Source organism: Sturnira hondurensis, unplaced genomic scaffold, assembly GCF_014824575.4.
Source record: "Sturnira hondurensis isolate 20B ecotype Veracruz unplaced genomic scaffold, ASM1482457v3 Scaffold0018728, whole genome shotgun sequence".
NCBI lineage: Eukaryota > Metazoa > Chordata > Mammalia > Chiroptera > Phyllostomidae > Sturnira > Sturnira hondurensis.
Genome location: NW_028091359.1, coordinates 5,127,726 through 5,155,636, shown reverse-complemented (window position 1 = coordinate 5,155,636; position 27,911 = coordinate 5,127,726). Strand labels below are relative to the sequence as shown.

The 27,911-nt window shown below is 41.6% G+C and overlaps 1 protein-coding gene across 6 annotated transcripts in view; it reads right to left on the bottom strand.

The window, feature by feature from the left end:
* Positions 1-2,762: 2,762 nt before the first annotated feature.
* The window catches only part of TLK2 (tousled like kinase 2), a 123,139-nt gene continuing 97,990 nt past the window's right edge, over positions 2,763-27,911 (bottom strand). For all 6 annotated transcript variants that reach the window (XM_037070362.1, XM_037070361.1, XM_037070356.1 and 3 more), the window contains 7 exons: positions 23,043-23,134; positions 17,896-17,985; positions 14,250-14,419; positions 12,886-13,024; positions 9,175-9,286; positions 7,636-7,743; positions 2,763-5,432 (listed from right to left, as the gene is read on the bottom strand). In XM_037070362.1, the coding sequence (XP_036926257.1) occupies positions 5,259-5,432; positions 7,636-7,743; positions 9,175-9,286; positions 12,886-13,024; positions 14,250-14,419; positions 17,896-17,985; positions 23,043-23,134 (885 nt within the window). In that variant the 3' untranslated portion in view covers positions 2,763-5,258. The remainder of the gene's footprint in view (positions 5,433-7,635; positions 7,744-9,174; positions 9,287-12,885; positions 13,025-14,249; positions 14,420-17,895; positions 17,986-23,042; positions 23,135-27,911) is intronic.

The following is a 27,911-nucleotide window of genomic DNA, read 5'->3' as shown; positions in this document are numbered from 1 at the left end:
ACACCTGTGATGTAAAGGAATGGCATGGCCCCTGGATAAAGACGTTCAGGAACGCTATTCCCCTCCCTGCTTCTCCTCTTCCTCGGCCATTGGGACATCAGGTGTCTCCCTGGCTCCGTACTCTTGGTCCTGCTTGCCTCTCTAGCCCCCCCCCCCCACTACCCATGATTGCTGCTCAGCTCAGTTTTCTCAGGATTGCCACACTACATGGTTTCCTTTGCCCGAGAGAATGGTAAGCGTCCCCTGCTGCCTGAACACCTCCAGGTTCACTGTATGTACCAAAGCGGTATTCCAGAGGGTAATCGAAATCCTGGGAGAGGCGTCTCATCTCGTGCTCTCTTAAGACACAGCAACAGGAAAAGGGTTGTCCAGGAGTGGCACAGGGCAGGATTTTAGGCCTTTACATAGCAAAGTGACACAATCAGGTGGAACCTGAAGCAGGAATCGTCTGGGAAGCCGCACCCCCACTTCCCCAAATTTCAGTTCCAGCCCAGGACTGCAGAAGCTGGGCTGATACCAAGGCCAGTAGGGTCTCCAAGCAGATGTCTGAGGGTTAGCCGTGAGGGAGGGGCAGGGGACAGAGCAAGGGCAGCCTGGGGAAAGGGAGCCCCCGATCAGGATGAGACATGCCTGCAGCCTTCACCCACAGCAGTGTTTGCCCCAAGCAGCACTCAGAATCCACCTCACATTTTAAAGCCTTAAGTCCATCCCCATTCGATCCTGCTCTACCTACTGCCAGGCACCAAATCTCTCTGGGCCTGTTTCCTCATCTGTAAAACCAGCGAGACCTTTCTACTTCATCTATGCCTACACTGTGAAGAGACACAGTGGAGAAACTTCCCTGCAAAGCAGCAGTGCTAGAGTCCCTTCCCCTTGCTGATCCTGCCCCCTGGGACACTTCCCCAAGCCGCTCTGGCGGGGGCAGCACAGGGGGCTACTACAGTGGCAGACTGCACTTGGAGGCTTGAATGAGACTAAGGTTACCACCGTTCTCTAGCTGAGCACTACCCTGCACACCCAGGAGGCCTGGCCAGGGGTGGGTGAGGCCTGGTCAGCCAGCCAGGTGCTCTTTGACCCCTTTGCACCTCAGGTCCCGGGTCCAGCCCCTACGCACACCCCTTGGCTGACTCCAGCTGGTCTAGGGCCCCTGCTGAGCTCTCACAGTACAATAGGGCTCTTGTATTCTCTGTCCCCACCGGGTCAGAGCTGCTCCCTGGCCTGTTTTCCCAACCTCTGGCAGGTTCCCCCAGCCCACCTGCTGAGCTCAGCAGCAGCCAGAGTCCCTACCCACTCCCTCCTTAAACCCTCCTCTCCCTGTGCCATCACCTCCCCAGACTCTTCCAAAAAGCTTCAATCCAGCCCCAGGCCCTCTTCACCCCTGATCCAGTCTGCCTGGCTGGCTTCCTAAGCAGACCCAGGGCTCAGCTTTCTCCTGCAGCGCTGAACCCCTAAGGTAAAAGAAAAACATGATAAATTAATGAGAAGGTACTGGGGAAGTTGTCATATTTTAAGAGAAGGCCAAAGGTTAAGAAGCTTCACCCAAAGGAGTGAATGACTCCTGAGTGTGTCGTCAGGTCCCAAGGGATGAACACTTCTGGGAGCTCTCCACAGAAGAGCACATGTATAACACTGGTCCGAGGACAGCCCAGAGCACAGATTCTTGTTCCTAAGGCCACAGAATAGATGGCTGGGTGAGATTAGACAAGACCTGATAGCCACCCTCCTCAACTGCCCCTCCCTGGTGGCAGTGGCTGGTAGGAAGGTCAATAGGACTTGTGACATTCAGAGAGAAGTGCTGGGGTGCGGTTGGGGGCAGAGCTGAGCACATGCATTTCTCACAGGTTTCCAACAGATGCTGATTCTGCTGGCCTGGGGGCCACATGGACTGTAAGATGCTCCTTCTACACTCAGCAGGAAGTGGTCTCAGATCCAGGGAAAGAGACTGCTGACCTCATAGAAGAGAGACTCATACTGAATCTCAACCCAGAAAAGGAAGGCTCCTGAAACGTCTGTATTGCTGACCCAAGGCAAAAGGATTTGCTGATAACCTGACAAGCAGAGAGCCTTTTCACTGAGCAAACCTGGCTCCAAGGACCAGCAATCCCACTTAATGCCTCTTGTGATCTTTCTAAACCACCTTTTTTTTGACTCCTCTCTTATGTGTCAGGCACATTATGTACCTTATTTCTACTCTTTAAACAGCCATCCAAGGAGCTATGTCTGAGGCTTGCAGAGGTGGCATTTGAACCAGACCTATTTCTAAAGTCAGGCTCTTAACCAGAGATCCTTGACTGCTAATCTTCTCAGCGGAGAAAAACCTATCTTTCCTGGACTGGCAGGAGACAAGGGGTAACCCTCAAGAACACAGCAGACATGTCCAGATCAGCTGCAGAAGTGGGGAGCACACGGCTCTCAATGGCAAGGCTCCCTTTACAGCTGCCCATCTCACAGTGGACAATTCAGAGCCCAACCCCTTCCCCTCAAATCCTCATATTCGTCCCTGTCTGGGGCCCAGTGCCTTCACCCCCGAATTGTGGGCTGATGGCTGGGCCTTTCCCTGTCCTGTCCACTGCTGTGTTCCCACCGAGAAGCACAGGTGTTAGCACGTCAGAGGTGCAGAAGGTGCTGCACGAACCACACATTCCCATGGTGCCTGTGATGGCCGCTGCGTCTCGGCCAGCTGCCAGGACTCCCCTATCTACCACCCCAGACGGTAATGCTCTGTGTGAGCTGGAGTAAAATCAAGAGGCTGGGAAATTCACTTCTTAAAACTTCTTTTAATATCCTCTCCACCCCCCAGATTGGGAAAGGCCAAAACAGTCTGGCTGGATTTAATTACAAATTAATACACATTTTAAAAATCATTGTTTAAAGTAAATCAACATCATGGCAATGAGGGAGTATCCTTGGGAAAAGTGAAACCCATATTAACAAAATGTATCGTGGAAGAACCCCACTACTGGCTGTTTGAGAGTCTAGTGAAGGGCAACATTCTGCACGCTCTCTGGGGCTGATCCCTGCAGTGGAAAGGGGCCCTGCCCAGACTCAGCTGAGCTCAGGCAGCTCCAAACAGGCCCCAGGCCCAATGACAGCAAGGAGAGAGGGCATCCCTTCTTGAGGACAAGGGTGAAAAAGGTTAAGTCAACATATAAAGCCCTACAGCTTCACTTACCCATGGGGGAAAAGGAAGCAGGAAGTTAGAGGGAAGGCTTAAAGATGCATTTTCCCAACTGTTAAACAAGTTAAAATTCCTTTTACAACATTATTGAAAGAGAAGGAGGAAAAAAAACAATAGAGCTTATTTTGGGTAAGTTGAAATCTGGTCTCAACTTCATCCATCTCTTCCTGTGCAGATACCCTCTCAGCATTGTGCTCAACCTCTGAGATCCCCTGGGTACTCTTTGCTTAGCAGCCTGATTGTAATGGTTAAAAAAGGTATCACACAATCATGTGTGCACATGTATGTGTGTGTGCACGTGCGTATATATCATGATAAAACAGCTTTGGAAAGTCAGAGGCACCAAGGGCCCCGGGGCCGGTTCCTTCAATTCGGAGTTCCACAAGACCATCCCTCCCCACAAACTTCCCTCCAACATGGGACACTCCATTTTCCCTTCAGGTCGCCTGGTACAGGGGAGGGGCAGGTTCACAAAACAAACAAAATGGCATTTATCACACATAAAAGAAACGCTAGAGCCATGAATGAGTTGAGGGCTCTCTGCCCTTCCCAACTCCACACCCCAGGGAACTCGCACGCCTGAGTGCTGCATCTTTAAGTGTTTCTGGCTGCGCCCTCCTGCCACATGTGTCAGTGACATTCCAAGCTGGCTACCACATGTTCGGGCTCTGGCCTCCTCTCTCCACTGCCGAGTGCTTTGCTGTTTCAGGGGCACGGTGGGGCCACGCAGCTCCCGTTTCACCTCTATCTTCAGTTGATCACACATCTCAGAAACAGCCATATTTAAAAAAAAGTTTCTGAAAAAGTTCATATTTGAAATACCAGTTTCCCTTGAGATCATGTTTTAACTCCACTTAGAATCTATTAAAGTGAGTGAGACACAGTGCGTGTGCACATGCACACACAGACACACACCAGCACACACCCACGAAATTTAGAGGGTTGGAGGTTATTTCCTGCCAAAAGATCTAACAGAGGAAAGCTTATGTGCTGATCAAGTTTTAACATCGCGGTTAACAAGAAATGCATACCACTGAGCAAGCACACAGAGACCGTGGTAGGGACTCCTGATCCCTGGGGCATTCGGCTCCCCGGCCCATTTTCAGCCTACCTTTGAAACAGTTTCAACAGTTACTACATTCAGAGAATCCAAGAGGACTGCATGGACAGATGAACCTTTATTTAAAAAAATAGCACTTCAAATAAATTAAAAGGGACAACCGTCAAGTGTTCAGATTGTGAAGAAATAGTTGAAAACCTAGAGAGACTGAAGCAGCAGTCTTCTAACCTCATTCTTTGTCCAATGGCAAAACCCCTCGCATCTCGGTGTCCTCACTCCATCCCCTGCTGAGACGAGGGAAGCAATTGCACACAGGAGACCAGACGGAGGAGAAAGCTGCATCTGATTGGAATGAACAGTGCCACGTACTTGCTAATACGGGTTTCACTTTATGACCAAATGTATTCTTCAAAAATAAAAAAGGGGGAAGGGAAGCTCCATGTTTTTAAAAATTGAAATTATTTAGGGATAAAACACTAACTCTAGTGCCTTTAACGGGCAATAGCAACTTTTTTCCTCCAAAGTCAAACACCATCCCCAGCTGAGCCTTTGTGCTGCAAGCTTTTCAGGAGATGTTACCTAAACTTTATTAAAAGAAAACAAGTTTAAATATAGACAGACACTGGACTAGCCCAGTCTGTATTTTCAAGTCCACATTCTTCATCTGAAGCACTGCATCAGGGACCCCCCTGAGTCTGCATGTTTTCAAGTTCACAGTACATGGAACCAGTTTTTCTTTTTAATTTTTTCCTCACTCAGAGCAGCCACACACAGTGACCGTTGACGCCAGAACCTCGGGCGGGGCCTTTTCCTATGAGGCCTGGCCAGAGGTGCCCAAGGTTTCTCCTCAATGAGAATCGATGCTGTCATGCTCTATGGATGGGAAAAAAAGCAAGAAAATAAAAGCACCTGGTACAGGTTTCATGAGATCCATTCGGATTCGCTATGTTCCAAACCCGCTGCTGAATGCCATTTGTCCACTCTGTGTGTGTTGAACAGTTTGTGGCCTAGGAGTGGGTCTCAATTCGAAGAACTGTTATTGGACGCCCCGGAGGTTGATGCAATGGCAGCTCCAGCAGGGCTACTCGTGGAGACCGACTTTCGGATGTGAGGCAGCAAGTAGGGGTCACAGGCCAGCTGCTGGACATCGATGCGGTCCTCCTTTCGGTAGGCCAAGCATCGTCGAATAAATGCCTGAAAGGAAAATTTCTTGAAGAAGCCTGAAGCAGATAATCCTGGTGCCCCCAGAAGGAAACCTGAGGCTCCCCAGCAGCTGCCAGGGCCCTTCCTGGAATGGCCAGGCAGACCTGGAGGCCAGGGAAGGACACGCACGGGTAGCAGTACCTGCCTGTGGTCACTGACTCCTTCCCAGACAGAGGCAACTGAGCCACTCCTGAGGGGAAACAGGCATGATCTCTAAACACCTCTGCCCCCAAAGCAGAGACCAGCACAAAAAACCTTTTTAGTCTTGGCTGGTTTACATGGGCACAGTCTAAAGTCACGATCCTGCATCGACAAGCCATGGCCTCACATGAACTTCCTGAGGAAGTGGGAATTGTTAATGACAAACCATCTCCACATGCAGGGTGAGGAGGTGACACTGACTAACACTACAGTGTGTCACAGACCAGTAAATGTCGTCCATGTAGATCTCCATATTCCCTGGAAGACCGTTAAGCTAATGTGCAGGCGCATACCTAGCAGAGGAAAACCCTAACAGGTCTTGTCTCCCCAAGAGACATAAAGACATCCTGTGAGTGGGGTTTGATTCAAAACCCTAATTTACGGCCAACACGGAGGCCTCTTTGGCACTAGGTATGAAGGGCGATGCAGCCTGTTTCTACAGCACTTATTATACAGGCCCTTAAATAGATGATCTGTCTTTTCTTACCAGTTCTAGTTAATCAAAGTCTGCATAAAAGTTTATATATATATATTTTTAATTATATATTTATCAAAATATACAAACGAATTTTTACAATTCTAAAACAACACCGGAAGTCCACACTTTTCAGGAGTGTGATAATGGCACCTCTGTGGAGGTTCACGGACTGGAACAACCCCACTGCGCTGGGAGGAGAGGTTGGCAGCAGGGCGGGCTGTCTGCGTGTGGGAGAGTAGGGTGGTGGGGCGTGTGGGGAGAGTGCCAGGGCGTGTATGAAAACTCTGTATGCTTGAATTTGTTGTGAATCTGAAACTGTTTTAAAAAATAAAGTCTATTTAAAAAACATCTAAAATATGAAATGAAGTAATGATTTTCTATTTTCCCTTCCATGTTTAATTAATAAAACACAAAAGTATAACACCAATCCTGGTTTTTCAAAATAGAAGACACCTAGAGGATGTTGCTTGATTAAAGCATTTGGAAGATAAAAACAAATTCACAGAAATGAACGTAATGATCCTTGGCCCTTATTTTTTTTAATTGTGTTTTTTTATTAATTTGTATGTATTGTTTTGGAGACAGAGACAGACAGACAGAGACATCGACTTGTTGTTCCACTTATTTACACATCACTGGTTGGCTCCTGCATGTGCCCTGACCGGGATCAAACTCACAACCTTGGCGTTATCAGGAAAATGCACTAACCAACTGAGCTACCTATATCTGGGGCCTGATCCTTAGCCTTTAAAAATAAATCTTTCTTGGGGAGATATCTGGAGTTAAACAGATTTTCTTGGGTTGGATACCAGCCAAATAAACTTTTACCTTGGATTTTTCTCTCGACACAGCTGCCAATATAGGCTTTTGCAAAAGCAATCAGATCACAGAGCTGCCATGATTGAAACTCTCCACTGCTTCCCATCAGTTTACAATCTGTCCTGCTGTATCTCCTACCAGTCTCCCCACCACTTTGCCCGCTCCATGGACCTGGCTAAGCCCACACTCCCATCTGAACTTGATTCACTTTTCTCTCCTCCCAAATCTATAGATGGCCCCCACCTCCCCATCACTCAGTACTGCTCAAAACCCCACTTCATCATGGAGGCCTTCCCTGATCAAGCCATCAAAAAAGAGGTTCCCACTGCTCCACCCCCTTACTCTGATCTACTTTCTTCATAACGTGTATCAACATCTAAATTGTATCCATTTTTAGTTATTGCTTGTCTTACCTAGTGGAAGGTAAACTCCTTAAGGACAGGGACCCTACCCTGTCTATATAGTTCATTATCATATATTCACAGTTCCTTCTCCACTATCTACTACTTAATAGGCACTCAATAAATATTTGTTATGGGAGGAGAGGAGAAGAAGAGGGTAAGAGATGGAGAACATTTAGAAGGAGGAAGATGTTTTAATGGCTCCTGAATTTTATACCGAGTAATCCACTATTACCCAGAAAAATAATACAAAAAGCAAAGTAGTCATTTCTGCTGGCCAATGGTCAGAACTTACCTTTGCTTCAGGTGTTACTACTGGCTTTGGCGGAAACTGCACTTCAGTAGCTTTAAGAATAGTATTTTCTTGTAGAATGTCTTGCTGGGACTGGTTATGGCCAAAAGGCTACCACAAAAACAAAAATAAACAAAAAACGGTGGGCCTCTGGTTAAAGCAAAAAAAGAGTAATTCAAAACCCCAGAAGGAGAAGGTATCTTAATGAGAATTGCTCTAAGGAACTTCAGAGATAACCTTGAATTCTCTCATTTTATGGGCAAAGGGTGCAAAAATCTCAGAGCTTAAGTGACTTGCTCAGAGTCCAACACCTAGGCTAAGGCAGAGTTGGCGCCAGAGCATCATCTACAATATCACACCTGCACTATCCTCTGCTTACGGCAAAAACATAAATAAATAACGATTCAGAAAAGAAACCAGTAACCTCTTTTGCCCTGATTGAACCTGTGGGCTTAAGCAATATATATGTGTGCCACTGACGCAGACCCAAGACACAGATGAAAAGAGACGGAAAAGTAAAAGAGTAGAAAAAATACGGCCAGAGCGGGGGACAAAAAACTGGGGTTGCTAAACAGCTTCATCTGTGCCCCAAACTGCCATTTTCTAACAAACTCTGAAAGGTTAAGGTCAGGCCCAGTGTCACCTCCCCAGCCTTTCCACTGAAAGATCACCAACGACTCTTCCGAAATAACCTCAGCCACCACTCCCAGCAACACTTTCACATTATCAGAGTAAACATAACAATCATTCCCTCTCCATTCTGCACAGCTTCCCCAGAATAGAGAAGTGGGATAAGAAACAAAGGAAACAAGGGGAAGACAAAGGGGAACCTGAAATCTGAATTAAGAGCTAGGTCTGGGGATGTAATAAAAATATTAAGAGTCCAAGGGAGTTGCAGAACTCCCAAATGGCTCACACACACAGCCTAAGGGGAGCACCAGAACATATAAAACACAACAGCAGGATCCCAAGATACACACTAAAAGGTATTATGATGCTCACCAAATGTGAGAATTCAGAAGGTGAACTTTACTACCTAGGTTATTAATTGTTCTAATGACGTATCATTTGACCAGAGGTGACAATCAATACTTTCTGATACCACCTCCCGGTACAGAAATATAAAGCATGCTTTCATTAGTAACAACTTTGACTAATGGAGTGGTGGGGAATAAAGAGCCCTATAGATAGTTCAAGATTCAAGTTTGGGGACCCTTAAGAATGGCTCCTGTAAAGACTGTAGACTTTAATAAACTATTTCACATAATTCCCTATAACATATTATTAGAATCAAAACATATCCTGGATCTAACTGAGAACAGCAAAAAATGCGTGTTTTCCACAGCCCAGCAGAATTCATTATGTGCTCCAGGGCAGAAATTTCTGCTTATACATGAAGCTATTATTATTAAGTCTGTACTTTGTTCAAACCACAACATTCAAGATTTCATTTTGTATAATCCGATGATTAACTACAAGGGAATAACCCACACCATGCTCCTCTCTGTACGCACACCGCCCAAGAATGGCCTCCCTCCTTACCTTCCTTCCATAAAGACACTGGTAGAAGATCACACCCACTGACCAGACATCAACTTTATTTGAGATCTTTGGTGGTTCTTTCCCAACCACAAAACACTCTGGTGGTAAATACCTAGGACAAAAAGGAAATAAGAGTTTTTAGAAAAATTACTGCACAACACTAAGACATGTAGAGGCAAAGACAACCTTGTTGGAGATGAAAATACCTGAATTTTAACTGTTGAAAAAGCAACTTAGACCTAATTGGAGAAAGTCAGTGAAAAGACACACTAAAATAAGGAGAAAGTAATGTCCTAAAAAGTAAAAATACTGAATACATTTCTCAATTCACTGAGAGAGGTTAACTGTTCTCTTTAGGTCCTAGTTCACCCACCCCAACCTCCCTTGCAAGGGCTGTGCCTAACACAAGTGCTATTCAACGAGTTGGAAAGAGGGACAGAGCCTAAAAGACACGCACTCCCTTTTATGACAGCTGCATCAACAAACATTAAAATATAACCACAGTGGTGTCAGTCCCACTTTAGCTGAAGATGTTGCAAAATAACTATTTTAAAAGTCCCAATGATTTCAGGACCAAGCAGAAATCTTTGAGGGGAATGGCTGGCTGTAGCTTTCTGGGGTAATCCTGGACTGAAAAATAACTACAGCATATAATCAATGATGACATTAAAGTCCATATATCAAAGGATATTTTATGTTTCCCACATGAAGGGTGATCGGGGGCTTATTAAGGAAGACTAATAGTGCAGAAAAAGCTAAACAAACTAGTAGGTAGCACAACTCAATCCCCATCTGAATTCCTTCCCTCCCCATCCACCCCTGGCCTCTGAAAAGACTAGCTGGACAGCCAACCACACCAAGCTGTATGGTATGGAAGGTAAGCGCCTTTTCGCATTTAGGAAACCAAACAAATATGCTTCCACTCATTGCCTGGAGACTCGGCTACGGCACAGCTGGAAGGCAGAATTCTGTAGGGTAACACATCGACATCTGCAGATCTCATGCTGGCAAAATCAATTCTGGGAAAAACTCTTTATTTTAGACACTGCTGTGCTTCTGATATAAAAACCTAAACTTATGCCTGAAGGGGACCACAGAGAGGCAAAAAATGTTCAGATGATGAGCTTTCTTCGTTGTTGTTTTTTTTTTAAAGAAAGTGAAGTTTTTATTCACTCTCCAAGAAAGAAGAGATACAAGGGGGATGGGTGTAGACAGATATGCCAGCCACTTTTTTAAAAAATAAGTTTAGTTTGGTGTTCTTGTTTTATATTTATTATTTTTAACAGACATTGTTGGATGATTAAGACCACTGACTTAGATTACTATTTCACAATGAAAACTTTTAGCCAAAAGTTTTAGCCAAAACACACATTTAGAAATGAACATATAGATACAAAACTAACAAGGGGGAACATGGCAAAGAAACATAGGAAAAATAATTTATCTTAAAAAGAGCTCTTCCAAATGCTATTAAAACCTCCTTAAACCCTAGTTTTTATAGTTCTTGATTCTTTAACATTTATATATCAATTATTATACTGGATATATAACAAATAGAATAATGACTCTAAAATGATCATTTTAATGTATCTGCAACTTTTTTGTGGTGGTGGCAGGAAAGAATGGAAGTGTTGAACTTGTCTATACACAGAGTAACAATCTGGGAAAATATTTAGAATGCAAAAGACATTGCCACTTAATAGAAGTCTGGCAAATCACTTTCTAGTCTACTTGTAAATGAAGAAATACACCACCTCTTCACCCAAATACTAAAAATAATAAGCATTTTAATTCCCTATCAAGGACTTTGGGAGGGGGAGTCAATGAGTTTTAGGACACTACACTAATTTAAAAAAATGAACAGAGTTGCATATTCTATGACAATAAAATCCTCATAGAGAAAAATTTTGAGTCTCAAGGCCTCATACAAGTCACTTACTTAAAAGTAGTATCAATGTAGAATAATTCTGGAACAACCAAATACCACACACACTCACTTAGAATTATGTCCTCCTGTCTACTGGCATCTCTCTGGGACATCATAAGAAGATGCTATATTAAGGGTGATTATTATGTCAATGCTTCTACTGATATGAAGATTTCTTAAACCTTTATAGAAACCCGTAAAATGTTATCTTCTCGTAGCCCCTCTTTACCTTACTTTTCACTATGAAAATAACTTCAATATAACTCAAAGTAGAAAGAACAGTAAAATGGACCCCGAGGAACCATAATCTAGCTGCAGCAGCTCCAACCCTCAGTGAGCCCTCAGTCCCACGCATCCCTCTCTACTTCAACCCAGACAGGTGCACTTGACGCTAATCCCAAATACTGTATAAATTTTATTTAAATTCCAACCACTGAATTTTTATAGCTTAGCAAATATAGCAATAGGTAGCAATGAGAAAACTAATTAAGTGTGAAAAGGCTTCACCTTTTCAAAAGAACAAGCTATCAAACGAATAGCTCCAATCCAAGCTCCGGGGAATTTATATAGCAGAAGTATAAGATGTGCTTCCAGAATTTCCAACAGCAGGTATTTTTGTATCATTTAGTGACAGAACACTAACCCACAATAACCTCCACAGTGAATAAACACTGTAAATGCAGCTTCTATTTTAAACCTAGCATCTCAAGTTTTAATTTAGTGACCGACTTTCACTATAAGCACCATCTCCACAAACAATGAGGAGCAAGAGAAACTAGAAATTTTGTTTTTAGCAGGATTTGACTGGTTCTTGGATATGTGTAACTTACATATGACCAGACTGATGAGAACAGGACTGACCCTATGTGCTGGGAAAGACGCCCCTGTACTTCTCTGCTTCAGATCAACACCTTCCTTTCTAGACAGACCATCACTATTCTCCAGTCTCACACATAAATGACCTGGCCAACTGGTCCTGGGGTATAATAGCATGTGTTACTCAAAGGAACGGGTCACCTAACACTTGTGCTGCTAATGGAAGTTTTCTTCATGTTCAGAATTACACATTCCAATATGTGGCTTTGTGTTACCACCACAGATGTGAAAAGGCCACTCTGTTAATACATGTACAGTCACAAAGTTATTGTGAATGCCTGTGCTGTAGGTACCTTTTATGGTCCACACTGTCAAAAGTCATACTAGTCATACTAGGCGTAAGTGGTATATGTCACAGAAGAGGCAGATAGAGCAAGTTGGGTTAGGGCGGTTGGGGACAGATGTGTGACCACAGATGGGAAGAAATGTGAACCTTTTAGAACATGGCTGAAGGAGATGAATACATTTCTTGGCAAACTGCAGACTTTTTCCACTTAGATTTCAAGGGCTGTTTTTTACATCCTGATCTTCGGAAGTCCTTAGTTCTTGAGAATCCATCATCCTGGGGGAACCCTAGAAACAAATCCCTCACCCCATTAACCCACATAGAATGAGACCTGCATTTGAACTGAAAAGAATTTAGGGCTATTCTTTATATACAAATAAGCAACCTCATTCTCTACGTACTCAGTGGAGCCAAATCTACGGAGGAAACACCCAACTCAAACACCTAACCACACATAATCTCACTCTCTAAATAGTTTTTAAGAAAAAGAAAAATTAGGACATTTATATAAATATAAGAGTCAAACAGACAGGATGCAGGTATTAACTATTAATCACCAACACTTCAATATGGCACAGCCACATCCCCATCAGCCAACCTGGAAGATCTCCCAGATACCTACCAATAAGTACCAGCACCTTGTGATGTTAGCTCCATGCCATCCACTGAGTTGTAGCTATCATCATCCATGATCTTGGAAAGACCAAAATCTGTGATTTTTATCTCTCCACATGCTGTACCATTTACTAAAAGAATATTACCTAAAAAGATAAAAATCTTCATGAATAAAAAGAGACTTTTATTAATTAAGAGAAAAATCTAAGGTAATAACAGACAAAAGAGAGACAACCGAACTCAAACTCCTGCATGCGATACCAAACATCTTAAATCCCAAGAATAAAATAAACTGGACTCTAAATGCTGGGGGAAGAGTCCTCAGTGTCTGGCTGCAACCTTCTATTCTCCAAGAATCACCTGCTTAATGTGCCAAAACCACCACTATGAGCAGTGGAAATAATTATAACTTGCCAAAGTTAAATAGCACTTGTACAGTTGGTCAGAAATGGTGGGAAAGGTTCATCTCAACTTTCAGTAAAGCTCTCTAAAACCACTCACTGTGTTTAGAACATTAGTTTTGGGAGGAAAAAAATCAAAGAAAACTTACAAGGGAATCAAAGGTAGTACCACAGTGCCACCTACAGCTCCTAAGGCAGGAAAATGTATTAAATTCAGTGATGGAAAACCCAATCACGCAATGGCCATCTTTTTTAATTAAATCAATTCACTGACAGGGATTTTTTTTAGTCATGTGAACTGTATTAGAACAGTGAAGAGTACTGAATAGCAAGAGTTAATATGCAGCTACCAGAACAGAAAAGCAAACTTAACAACTGTGCCACACCAGGGGGTACATGGGAACCACCTTCCTCACACGAACACTGAGCAGGTTACAGCAGGCCACAGGGAACACCACACACGTGTCAACAAAAATTAGAGGTACGAAGTCCAACTGCCCTCTACTTTTTCCTGATGACTATCCAAGTTAGATAGTAACCAGACAAAAAGATGGAAAATTCTTCATGGAATTTAATGAAACATGAGATATATGTGCAAACTAAGTTGTCAATTTTTGAGCACTTATCAGAGATCTGGAGTGGAGGATCTGCTGTGTGTGCAGTGTGAGTAATGGGAAAAACAGAGTGGAGCCTGCCAGAACAGTTCTTTCTTAATCGGACTGACATCATGAGTTGCCCTGGCTCTAAACACAGGGCATTGTTTCTCCAGAGCATTTAATACAACCCACCCTCCCAACCCACCACTGGTGGCCAGGGCTGTTTTGTTCCCACACCTACTCAAGCAATCTAAAGTCAGATGGTTTTAGGCCTTCTTGGCTCCTGCCAAATTCTTCTTTCACTTTATAAAACAAAAGTCACTTATGAGACCAACGAAAAGCTACCAATATTGGCTCTTCAAAGTTAGACATACCTGGTTTGAGGTCATAGTGTATGATGGGAGGTTTTATTTCATTTAAGTACTTTAAAGCATTCACAATCTGCATGATAATGGATCGGGCCTCTTTCTCCGACATCAATTTGTGCTGTTTCAGGTAGAAGTCCAGATCATTTCCTTCACAGTATTCTAATACCGTACAAAACCTAAAGACAAATAAACCAACATTTGACCATGAGACAAGAGCAAGCAGATTAAGACTAAATAAATCAGCCCCAGTGAAAACTTCAGGTAATTGGCTTCTCACTCCTTTCTTCTTTGTTCCCTAAAATGCTCTTCTATTCCTTATTCAATCTTAGCTACTTGAGTGGGCAAAGGAAGAAAACTGCTTACTCTCTTGGTGAAGGGCTTCCATAGCACCCACACTGGAATCCATTGTGCTGAAGCCAATGCATGGCACACCTCTGCTGCAGTGTATTTAGGGTGGGTACCTTTTTGGAAGGGTCTCCTTTACATATCCACCCCATGCCCCATTTCTAAACAAGCATATTGTGATCAAGTACACAGTTCTCACTACAAACATTTTCTATGACTCTTGAGTGCTGACAGTGAGGGAAAAATCTCAAGGTTCCCCAGGCCCCCACAACTAGTTGCATACCATGCCTCCTGGCAGTGTGACACAATGCTGTACTATAATTTCTCTTTACCAAACACAAGGAATAAAAGAGCTTTTTAAATTACAGTATCTATTGTTCTAACAAATGTGTTGTTACATAGTATGGCTTTTCTTTCTTCACTTATATCAATACAATAAACAGACCCAGATTTAAAACTGCATTACCATTACAAGGGCCCTTAACTGGCATTAAGGGTCATGTGTCTATCCTTCCAAGGCAGTTACAAACTGAAGTGTTTGAGTATTCCTGAGAGATGAACACTTTTTAAACTATTCAAAGCTGTGACAACATGCGTGTTATCATCCAGAGTCTAACCAGGAAATAAAAAGCACTTGAGCATTTCGAACACAGGCTTTAATTCAGGGAACTGAACTAAAGATCTGAGAGGATCTGAGAAGATCTGAGAAGACAACCGGCCAGTGAAGCAACCTAGAGATCATCTAGAGCAGGAAGTCATTTGCACTCCAGGGCCAGAGGGCCAGAGGGAGGAGATGGTGCAACCAAAACCCAGAGGTCGCCAGGGGAAACTGGAACCACAGTGAAGGGGGTGTGTCCCCTCCACCCACAACATCTCTGTCTCCCCATTGACTGAATCTAACTGAACAGGAACTGACACAGGAGCCTGGTAAACACAGCCTGCAAGGGCCAATTCACCTAAGGTGCAGAAGAAGAGGATGAGAAGCAGACCTGGGAGCAAACAAACTCAGGACTAGCACTATGGGCTTCTAGGCAGTCTGAGACCTTCCAAATGAACTGCAGTGAGATGTGGACAGACACGGTCCCACGGAGTCCCTAACTGACAACAGCTTTTTGATGCTATGAAATACACTCACATATGCTAACACCCTATTTGAGAATGTCTGAATTTACAGATTCTCTGATCTGAGACACTAAAATCTGAGATACAGATTCTTGTGCTTAGTGAATCTATTCTTTGACCCAAGTGCAAGCTGAAAATAAAATCTCACTTTTCATATTCAAACAACTCACAGAGGACTTTCTAAAACGATGATCTGACATTGTTGATGAAAACTCATCATATGCAATAGGAAGAACAAAAACTCAAGAACAGCACAGAATGAACTCAATGTCTCAGGTTTGTTAAAAGTATGTATATAATTCAAAACAGCAGATAATCTAAATCATTATATTTACCTTTAAAATAGTTTTTCTAATTACACTGGGGTAGGGGGTGCTACCTAGTGTTCAAGGAATTTACCTCCAGCAAAACAAACAAGCCACCCTGGGGAGACATGCTCTCTACCTAGATATTTTTCTGAACCCCACTCCATGCTACCCACATGGCTATGCCTGATTCAACAGCAACTCTACTGTAAAGGAGAAATCCCAGGGTGGATGAAAGAGTAGATAGTTCATGTTCCCAAAGGTAATTATGGTCTCCTTTTAGGGTCATTTCTAATTATGGGCTGGTTCTCTCTGTAGCAATCTCTGCAACAGCTGCTGTGTGAAACAAGCCAAAACTCCTGGAATTACACAGGGAGGCTAGGAGGAGCACCTGCACGCCAGACCCAGTTCAGTTCTCCTGACTCGGTTCATACTCCTACAGAGAAAATGTTTCCAAATGTTGAAATATTTCTCAACTCCTGGATAAATCTGGAAGTGGCAGAGCTTATCTATAGCTGGTAATTAAATACAACAATACTTAAGTATTGTAATTTCTGGTCCTCAAATCTGCACCTACAAAATGAGAAGGCTGGACAGAGGTCCTTTCCAATTCCAACATCCTATAAAGCCTAAGAACCTATATTTCAACATGGAGCATTGGGCAATGCCTTCATGAATTTATGCCATATTCATTCTCATTCCACAATAAAATCACATCTCTGGTACTTCCTTAAAAGACCTGTCAGTGTTCACCAGTTGCCAGGGTGGGGCAGAGACTATTAAACAGTCCACACTCACTGGTACATGTAAGTGGTATGCTGGCATCAATCTGTGCCAGATTCTGACAGCTGGTAGTTAAATTTTCAAAAATTCTGTGAGCTGTTTATTAAGCCATTCGCAGAATGAATGGATAAACAAAAAGTGTTATCTCCATACAATGAAATATATCTGATGATAAAAAGGAAGTTCTGATACACACTACAACAAAGATATATCTTGAAAAAACATCATGCTAAGTGGAAAAAGCTAGTCACAAAAGTCTACACATGTATGATCCATTCATATGGAAGTCCAGAATAGTAACTACAGAGGCAAAAAGTGGATTAGTGGCTGCTTAGGGCAGAGGGTAGAAGGTGGAGAAACAGGGAGATGACAGTGAAAGGTGACAGAAAGGTTCTAAAGTTGACTCTAAAAATGGTAGTGCATATATCTCTGAATACACTAGAAACCACAGAACTTACTGTATACTTTAAAACAGTGATTTTTCAACCGGTGCGCCACAAGGATTTTTAAAACATGCAACACCTGACTATGTAGTGGGGGGAGGGGGGGACTGACCTCTTTTCCCGTTGATTGTCATATAAAAAAATGACAACAGCCAACAGAACAATAGCTATCCAATGTGAACCAAAATGATATATATTTTTGCAGTTAAGCACAAAAATATATTTTTGATGTTCCACAGAATTTTAATAATTACTTTGTGTGCCACGAGATTAAAAAAAGGTTGAAAATCACTGCTTTAAAAGTGTGAACTATGGTATATAAATTATATCTCAACAGAGCATTTTATTTTTTAATTGAAATTGGACGTGTTGAAAATATTTATACCACAGAAATCGACAAATGCCACAAATTAGTCCCATTCCTCTACCCATCAAGCTGAAAGTTAAACATTTACCAGTACTAAATGTACCCATTCTGTGGCCATGAGACGACTTGCTGGCCCAGTTCTGAATTTACGTATGATTGTTTGCCCATAAATATATATATTTGGTTCCCTCAAAGAGTTTTTCCTGGATCCAGATATAAATGTTATTCCATGAGTAGTCAACACACGACTAGTATTAATTACTAAGCTGAAGTGGTACAGCACTTACGAGTCAGTGTCCAGTGAAAAGTAATCGTACAACTTAACTATTCTGGGATGATCCAGTTCTTTGTGAATCCGGTATTCCCTACATGCATGCCTGTAAACAAAATGGAAAATTAACATTTTGTATTCTGGCCTTTTAGAACTCATCAAGGATACTGCTACATATTCTCTTCTTTCTCTATTGTTTCCACCTATTCATTCCACTCCTTCCATTCAGATCCATCTGGTTCCCTTATCTTTCTTTTTTTTAAAGATTTTATTTATTTTTAGACAGAGGGGAAGGGAGGGAGAAAGACAGGAAGAGAAACATCAATGTATGGTTGCCTCTTGTGATCCCCACACCGGGGAGCCTGGCCTGCAACCCAGGCCTGTGCCCTGACTGGGAATCAAACCAGCAACCCTCTGTCTTGCAGTCCAGCACTCAATCCACTGCGCCACACCAGCCAGGGCCCCTTATTTTTCTTCAACCTATTTTCTCTACTAGTATCTAGCAAGCTGTTGAGAAAATAGTAGGTGCTCAACAGGTGCTCAAAATATTTGTTCAATGAATACATTTTATCCTTTTCACATTCATTCTGAGACCATCTCACCTCTTTTATATTTATAGCCAAATATCAGAGCTTTAAAAATTATAAAGACAGCTCCCACTTAACTTCTAAAGGTGATAATTCAAATCTATAAATGTTTATATCCAGGTGTTACATCAAGGACATTAATTAGCATATAAAGTCCTTGGGTAAAAGGATTACTGATTATATAGGGCAATTAGCAGTGAATGGTATTTATTTTTTTTAATTACTGATTTTTAGAGAGAGAGTGATTTGTTGTTCCACTCATTTATGCATTAATTCATTGATTCCTACATGTGCCCTGACTGGGAATCAAACTTGCAACCTTGGCACATCAGGATGATGCTTTAACCAGCTGAGCTATCCCAGGACTTGTATTTGTTTCCAAGTCTTACTCCTTACAAAAAGGATTTAAAGGGCTAAACTTTCAGCTTTATTTTCTTCTAAGAAAATGTGAGAATGTTAAAAAAAAATTTAGTACTTTTCCAATTTAGAAGCATTTAATAAAATTAGGAACAGAAGTATACTATATATTAGGACAGTCATATACTAAATCTTAAAATAATAGAACGTATTTATACAATATAATTATCAATAATTTTTAAAGTATTTAGTTCTTATTTACAAAGAGCAATATGAAATGATTATATTTTAAGTAACCTAGCACCATTTAGTTTGGGACATTTTGTTATAAGGCAAGAGTCATTTAAAAAAAACTTTCCATAGCATGGTAAAGCTAAAAGAAGAGGTGTTTTCTGAAACTGGTGTATTTTAGCATATCAAAAATATACAGAAAAATACTCAACTAACAAGAAGCTGAGAAAACAATTGGGAAGGGGGGAATAGAAATCTAAAAGTAATTAAATGTATTTTCCCCAATGAAAACTTAATTTGACTAGGCTTATCTTTTTTTAAGATTTTATTTATTTCTACAGACAGGGAAGGGAGAGAGAAAGAGAGGAAAGAAACATCAAAGTGTGGTTGCCTCTCACATGCCCCCTACTGGGGACCTGGTCCACAATCCAGGCATGTGCCCTGAGTGGGAATCAAACTGGTGATCCTTTGGTTCGCAGGCCTGTCCTCAATCCACTGAGCCACACCAGTCAGAGCTAACTAGGCTTATTTTTCAAGGTGCCACTTATGGCAATTTCTGCTTCTTCTGATACTTCATTTCATCATTTTTATGTCTTTCTGAAAAGCAAGTCTTGCCACACCTAGAGTAGTATCAAAACCCATGCCACACTGGGACCCAGAAACCTGGCTTCGAATCTGGACTTTGTGAGCCCACCTCCCTGGGCTTTACCATCACTGTACTGGATTGGCAGTTTTAAAGGGGGCTCACTGGAGATCCTTGTCTCTGGAGCCCCTGTGGAAATGCTGAGCAAAGAAAGGCAGCTTTGGCCCAACCCACCCCCACCACATTCTACCAAAGTAGCTCCATGCTTATCTTTTTTCATATTTCATTTGATAAAATAAAGGTGATGCTGTTTTAAAAAACAAGTTTAGAAACCTAGAACTAAATAGATAACTTTCAAGTCATTTTCTACTCTAGCACGCTGTAAATTCACAGTTCCCTGCACTCTTGCTTTAACATTTGATTTTGTGCATTTCAGAATAGAGATCAATTTCTTTGTTAAGTTACAGAAAACAGAAAACTAAAGGAGGCACAAATTAAGAATGAAAGGAAGCATCATTCAAACTTCTCCCCGACTCGGGGAATCTGCTGTGCATCACTGAGAGCACTCACTCACATGTGCACTTAGCACCCAACGGGAAAAGGCACTGTAAATACAGAGACTTCACTAAGAATCTGGATGAAACTCATCCACTCCAGTGTTAACGTCTTTGACTCTCTTACAAGTAGGATCTATATTTAAGACTTTCAAAATGATGTTACCCTAGAATATTAGAAAAGAGTATCATATGAGAGTATATAAAACAAAATTAGTTCTGCAGAAAGCTTTATATGAAATTTTCCTACTGTATAGTTTGTAATATATTACTTTGGAGAGTCAAAGAAACCTAGTAATATCTATTAATGCTTTAATAATACAAAAGTAAAATAATCAGTTTACTTTTTGTTTGTGAGAGAAGGAGGAGAATAAAGAAGGTACAGAAATAGTACTCAAAATTAAACAAAACAGCAGCTTTTTTTTAAACTTTCTCTTTTTAAAAAAAAATCTTGATTCCAGATGGGACTAGAAAGTCATCCACATGAAAGTAAAAGCAATCAAAAGACCTTAACTTGGCATAGTTAGTGTAGCATTTTTATATTTATAATGTTGTTATAACACTAAAGTACATTACTTTTTAGTTTAATACTGAATTTTTTTAATATATATTTTTCCATTACCATTTAGTCCCCTTATACCCCCTCCCCCCAGCAATCACCAATACTGAATTTTTAAAGCACTCTCTAAAATGTTATGTGCTTGATTTAAACCTCTTTAAGCTCGAAGAAGTTGACATTTTGCTAATTCATTATCTGTAGGCTGAAATTCATCAATATGATTTCTTATCACTTAGCAAGAAAAAAAATCTTTCAAACAAAAGGTGGAAGTGCTTAAAAATTCCTCCCCCCCAGGATGAATGAACATCATAACAACTTTGCACACCCCCTCCCCAGTGTCAATTGGGAAATGGCCTCTGCCCAGATGGCCCCACAGAGGTAGGTGCTCAGGCATACCGATTCCCACCTCGAGTGAGAAAACAGAGTAGGAAGGCACCACACCAAGAACCTTAGCTGGGCTGGTAACGAGCTCAGAAACACGAGACAACCCCTCCACTTGCTTTCTGACTCTGGTACAGAAATGTGAGAACACCAACCAATTCATATCCACAAGGACTTGCCCAATGTGTCAAGGAAGTATAGTTCTGGCTTCAAGACCTCACTGTTCAAAACACTGAGGTGTGAATACCCATTGGAGTTTTCTTTAAGGTCAGCCTAAAAGCTGGATGAGACTAGGCAAAATGTGTACAGATCCTGACACAAGAACTATCTATCTTCTTCGGAAGATAGTCTTGGTTGACCTCTTGGTCTTGGTCAACCAAGGCTGATCCCTTATAGAGTCAACTGTTTAGAGTGGTCAGTGCATACGCAAGTTACACAAGCTACAAGGATAGCTGGAGGGCATTTTAAAAAAGAAGTGTATACTGTTCCAACACTCAGGGACACTCTGAAAGTCTCAATGTAATGGGGACATTTCTCATTTATAACTAGTCAGAACAACATGTGGCTCCCTTCTCTGAAATGCTCCTGGCATTCACTGCAGCTGCCATTTCTCCTGCACGTCAAGTGACTGGAATGTACTTATAATAACGTAATTGTGCCTCAGAAGCATCTGGACTGCAGCTGCCTGTCACGTAAGGTACACATGTAGGATGCCATGCATAAACCACATATCCCTTCTCCCACCTCCGCTACGCCCTATTTCTCTTACTACCAAAGGAACACTCTGTTCCCCAGGGCTGAGAGCCACTCCCAACCTGCATGGAACAGGAAGAGTGCCTGGATCCCTGATGACCAATAGGTGTAAAGTAAAAGTTGCCTTGGTGCATGAGCCAAGAAGTGGTTGATGATGCAGAAATGTTTATTTTCCCCTTCAGATTTAGAAATCAACTAAAGGTCTACTTCAAAGTCTACTATTTTTTCGCCTCCAAAGAACAATTTATAAGAAAACCACCAAAACTGCTTTTGGAGAAAGAAAGTGGGTTCTTCATATCAAAAGAGGCCATCTCCTCCTTTCAGGGGTACAACATGTCTAACTCAGTACTGTACCTACAACCAGGAAACAACATTAAGCCCAGTGGGGATCCTAATAGTAAATTGATTCTGTGTGGCCTCTAGAGCAAATGAGTCATGAACTCCCATGTTTTGAAGCTCGGAGGAAACTAGCAAAACCTGACATTAGTGGAACAAAGAAATTCACATCTGCACATGTAATAACTATTCATGCTACAGAAGTCACCCCTTCTTAGCCACAAGTACAGATGAGGGCTGCCACTCCTCAGAGGCATTCTGAGGAGAGGCAAGCGCAGTAAACGGGACACTGAAGACCAAGAACCCTGAGACAGGGCAAACTGTGCCAGGGGAGGTGAGCACAGCACTGAGGAGCTGAACAAGTCAAACAAGTACCACTGAGACATACCAGCACCCCCCTCCCCCCCCCACACTATCTGCCTCCTCCATAATGAAATGACTGCAGCAGCTTAGAAAGCCCCACCAGGTGCTTCCCAGGATCCCTAGACCACTAAAGATACCCTCCTCTGATTTCTACAGAGAAGGAAAAACAATTTCTGAGGCTTTGTTTACTCTAGCCAATGGAAGGAGAGGTTAAGAGCATGGGTTTTGGATTAAGGGAAATCTGAATTTAAATACCAGCCCTTTAAATAGCCATTTCTTAGCTATTTCTCAAATTCTCTAAGTCCCAATTTCCTTAATAGTAAGATGGAAAGCTGACTCTCTTAAGACAGTTATGAGGATTAAATGAAACAACAATGCATGTAAAGCTCCTAACACAGTGCTCAAACTCAAGCTATTATTACTAGATTTTGACAAATCAGACAATCTAGTATCACTTACTTGTGGTAATTCTCCTTTTTTTCATCTCTCCAGTTTTTATTTAACTGGTGGATTTTCACAGCTACATATCTTTGTTCTGTTAGGTCAAATGCCTATAAAAAAAGGAATAAATTATATTCTGGATAAATGCTAACAAGAATTACAGGTGACTAACTTGAAGCTTCTATTTAACAGATCAATATATTCAAAGTCCAAAATGCATTACTAAATAAAACAACAGCAGAAGACAACACATCACATACTTGCTTTAGAGTAGAAATCGTCTTCCTGAAACTTGTGATCAGACAGAGGTCTCCAGACACACTGGCACGAAGGGGTTTAGGAAACAAAACCAAGCACACACCACAAACAGAAAGACAGCCCATGCCTTCACAGCCACTTCCAAACGATTCTCTTTCTGGACATCATTTACCCTATTTGAGACTTTTTTCCCTTAGGTTGTCTCTTGTCCCTCACCTGACACTGGGACTTGACATGCTTCAAAAACAAGTCCTGCCACTTTTGAAATGCTGGGGATACAGACTGCCTTCTTGAGAAATAACCCCTCAGGATGCACTTCTTTGCTACACTTGTTTAGAAAATAACTCGGTGATTTGTCACACCGTGTTTATTAAAACAGAAACAAAACCAAAAATCCCTGCCTTTAATCCCTCTCATATATGCTGAGTAAATAAAAAACAGTTTTTGATCCCAGCAATGTCTGTAGGAAGTCTCACCTTCTCCAGTACTGTCCCAACAAAGGGACATGCTCTCCTCAAACACTACCTCTGTTGGCAAATCCAGCATCAGCTGGGTCCTCTATCATGGGAATAATGATGTTGGGTGTAAATCATAATGTGACAGAATAGCATTTTTATACAATAGACGATTTCTCCCACACAAAAGAATTTATGAGGAACTCTTTAGAATAGTTTTTCTTAGTTTTTAAAGTTAAGATTCAAAAAATTTAGTACATCAGTTCCAACATTATTACCACCCATCCACTAGTTTCCACATATGTATGGACACATAGAAGCCACAGGCACAAACACACTGTCCACGCACAAACAGTCATGGCTGCTCTACAGGTCTTTTAAAATGTAAGCTGCCTCCAGGAAAGGGCTGCATTCAAGAGATGGCTGCTTATAAAAGAAACTTCTAATTTACACTAAATATAAACCAGTATTTTTTAAAATATAAAAACCACTCCATTCAAACAAAGTATCTTATTTCACAGAAACGGAAACTTTTGAACTCTATTTTTCCTACAGAGTTTGAAGTCCACCAAGCATGTATACCATCATCATGGCTTTAAGAGCAGAGAACCATTTCAAGTCTTTAAAAGCCATATTAAATACCATTTAATTTATAAGAACACTAATGATATTGTAAGTATCATTTTTCTCCATATTTTTGAACCCAAGGCACTGTGATCCACCTCTGATTTAAGAAAGGCTTTTGGTGAGTGAAGAACAGCAAAAAAAACTCAAACATAAAAAAAAACTACATTAAATGTATGTATCATTGTAAGAAGCATGTAGATTTCACAAATGTTAAAATGCTTAAAGAATACATAAGGAAAAAACAGGATAAAGAAAACACTAGTAACTGGAAAGGAAGTTCCAATAACCAATTTTGCTGATTTAAAGAAAAGGAATAGTCCCAATTCTGGGTACATCACCAAAACAACTGAAAGATTACCGTATTTTTTGGATCATAAGATGCACCTAGGTTTTAGAGGAGGAAAAAATATTTGTAGCAAAAAATGTGGTAAAATATTTAATAACATAAATAACATAATATTTCACCAATGTAAATGTAAAGCTACACTCAGACTATAAGACGCACCCCCTTTTCCTCCCAAATTGGGGGGGAGAAAAGTGCATCTTACAGTCCGAAAAATACGGTATCTGCACCATGTTCAAAGCCATACTATTCACAACAGACAAGATGAAGCAACCCAAATGTCTATTGGCAGCCAAATGGGTAAAAAACATTTGGTAGATACATACAATGGATGCTATTCAGCCTTTAAAAAGAGGACATCCTGTCACATGCTTCAACAGCAATGAACTCTTTTTAAAAAACTATTTACTTTTAGAGAGAAGAGATGGGAGAAAGAAAATATTGATGTGAGAGAGAAACATCAATCAGTTGCCTCTCAAATGCCCAACCAGGGACCTGGCCCGCAACCCAGGCATGTGCTCTTACCAGGAATATAACCAGTGACCTTCCACTTTGTGAGACAATGCTCAACCCACTGAGCCATACCAGTCAAGTACAACTTTGAGGACACTATGCTAAGTGAAAGAAGCCAGTCACAAAAAGACAAACACTGTGATTCCACTTATGTGCTGTATCTGAAGTAGCCAATTTCAAAGAAAAAGAAAGAACTACAGTTAAAAAGGCTGGGAAGGGAGGAAAAGAACTGTTGATAACCATTAGAGTTTCGGTCTTGTGAGATGAAAGAATTCTGGGCATCTGTTCATGTTCACAGTAACATAAACATACCCAACACACTGAACTATTCACTTAAAAATGGTTATTACAATGGTAAATTTTATGTGTTTTTTCACAATAAAAAACTACCAAACATAAACTAAGCATATGATTCAAGAATAAAAACAAAAACAAAGTAGAAGGAAAAGAGAATTAAAAGCAAAAGTTAATAAAACAGAAAGCAAATCAAACAACAGATCTGATCAACAAAACAAAGTTGATTCTTAGAGGGGGAAAAAACCACTGACTAATCTCTGACCTACCAGTCAAGAAGAGGAATAACTAAGGAATGGACGGTATTTTTAAATCAAGGTGAAATAAAAGATTTCCAGAAAAAATTACACTACCAAAATTCACTTTAGAAGGAAAAAAAATCTGAATAGATCAGTATTTGTGGAGGGAATTGAAAAGGTGATCAAACAGTTTTTTTTTCTAAAATGACACCAACCCGGGTAATTATGAGTCAGCTCTGAGAAAATGTCAGGAAGCTAACAATTCCAATTTAATGAAATTCCACAGCTCACTCTAGGATGACCATGACATCAAAGCTAGATAATGCTGCTTGTACTCAAAAGATGAGTATAGGTCAGTTCCGCCTATAAACACAGACAAGAAACAGAAATAAAATACTAGAAAATCAAAGGTGTAGGTAGACACACTGTGCCTCCTTGCACAATCAAAATTAAGGACAACAAAAATTTACAAACAGAAAAACAACCAGAACTGATAGAAAATTGAACTGTACGGAAGTCTGACAACCATTCATCCAGACTGGTAAGAGGGGTAGAGTCGGAGGCCAGTGGAGAGGGGTTGCAGCAGGAAAAAGCGGTGGCTGGCAGACCCTGGGCACAGGGTGGCAACAAGCAGACCCAGTGAGGTGCACAAGGTGGCTGGCTGACCATGGTCACACATTTGTGCACAGATAAACCAGACAAAAACGGGCAGTGAGACAGACTGTGCAACCCAGGGCCCCAGTGCCGGGAAATAAAGCCTAAGAACACCAACTGAAAACACTTGTGGGGGTTAAGGTGCTGGGAGAGACTTCCAGCCTCACAGGAGAGTTCACTGGAGAAACCCACAGGGTCCTAGAACATACATACACAAGCCCATCCACCTGGGAACCAGCACCAAAAGGGCCCAATTTACTTGTGGGAAGGGGCAGAAGGGACTGAAATCCAAAAGAGAGTGGAGCAAGCGCCACTGTTCCCTCTCTGACCCTGCCCTCCATACAGTGTTACAACCCAGCTACTGGGTTGCCCAGCCCTGGTGAATACCTAAGGCTCCACCCCTCACTACATAACAGGCTCGATCAGACCCCCCCCCACAAAAAAGCTCAAACAGAAGAACAGATCAAAGCCCCAGAGCCAGTATACTTTTAAAGGACAAAGAGATAGCCAACCTATCAGAGGCACCATTCAAAGCACTGGTGATCAGGATGCTCACAGAATTGGGTGACTTTGGTTGCGAATTAGATGAAAAAATGAAGGCTACACTAAGTGAAATGAAGCAAAATGCACAAGGAACCAATAGTGATGGAAAGAAAACTGGGACTCAAATCAAAGGAGTGGACCAGAAGGAGGAAAGAAATAACCAAACAGAAAAGAAGGAAGAAACAAGAATTCAAAACAATGAGGAGAGGCTTAGCAACCTCCAGGACATCTTTAAATGTTCCAACATCCAAATTGTAGGGGTACCAGAAGGAGAAGAGGAACAGTCCCAAGTGGAAAAGTTATTTGAACAACTAATAAAGGAGAACTTCCCCAATCTGACAAAGGAAATAGACTTCCAGGAAATCCAGGAAGCTCAGAGAGTCCCAAAGAAGGTGGACCCAAAGAGGAACACACCAAGGCACATCATTATTACATTAGCCAAGATTAAAATGAAGGAGAGAATTCTAAAAGCAGCAAGAGATAAGGGGACAGTCACCTACAAAGGAGTTCCCATCAGACTGTCAGCAGATTTCTCAAAAGAGACCTTACAGGCAAGAAGGGGCTGGGAAGAAGTATTCCAAGTCATGAAATGCAAGGACCTACATCCAAGATTGCTGTATCTAGCAAAGCTTTCATTTAGAAGGGCAGATAAAGTGCTTCTCAGATAAGGTCAAGTTCAAGGAATTCATCATCACCAAGCCCTTATTATATGAAATGTTAAAGGGACTTATCTAAGAAAAAGAAGATAAAAATATGAACAGTAAAAAGATAGCAAACTCACAGTTATTAACAACCACACCTAAAACAAAAGCAAACTAAGCAAACAACCAGAACAGGAAGAGAAGCACAGAAATGGAGATCACATGGAGGGTTAGCAACAGGGGAGTGGGAGGAGGAGAAGGGGGGAGAAGGTACAGAGAATAAGTAGCAGAGATGGTAGGTAGAAAACAGATAGGGGGAG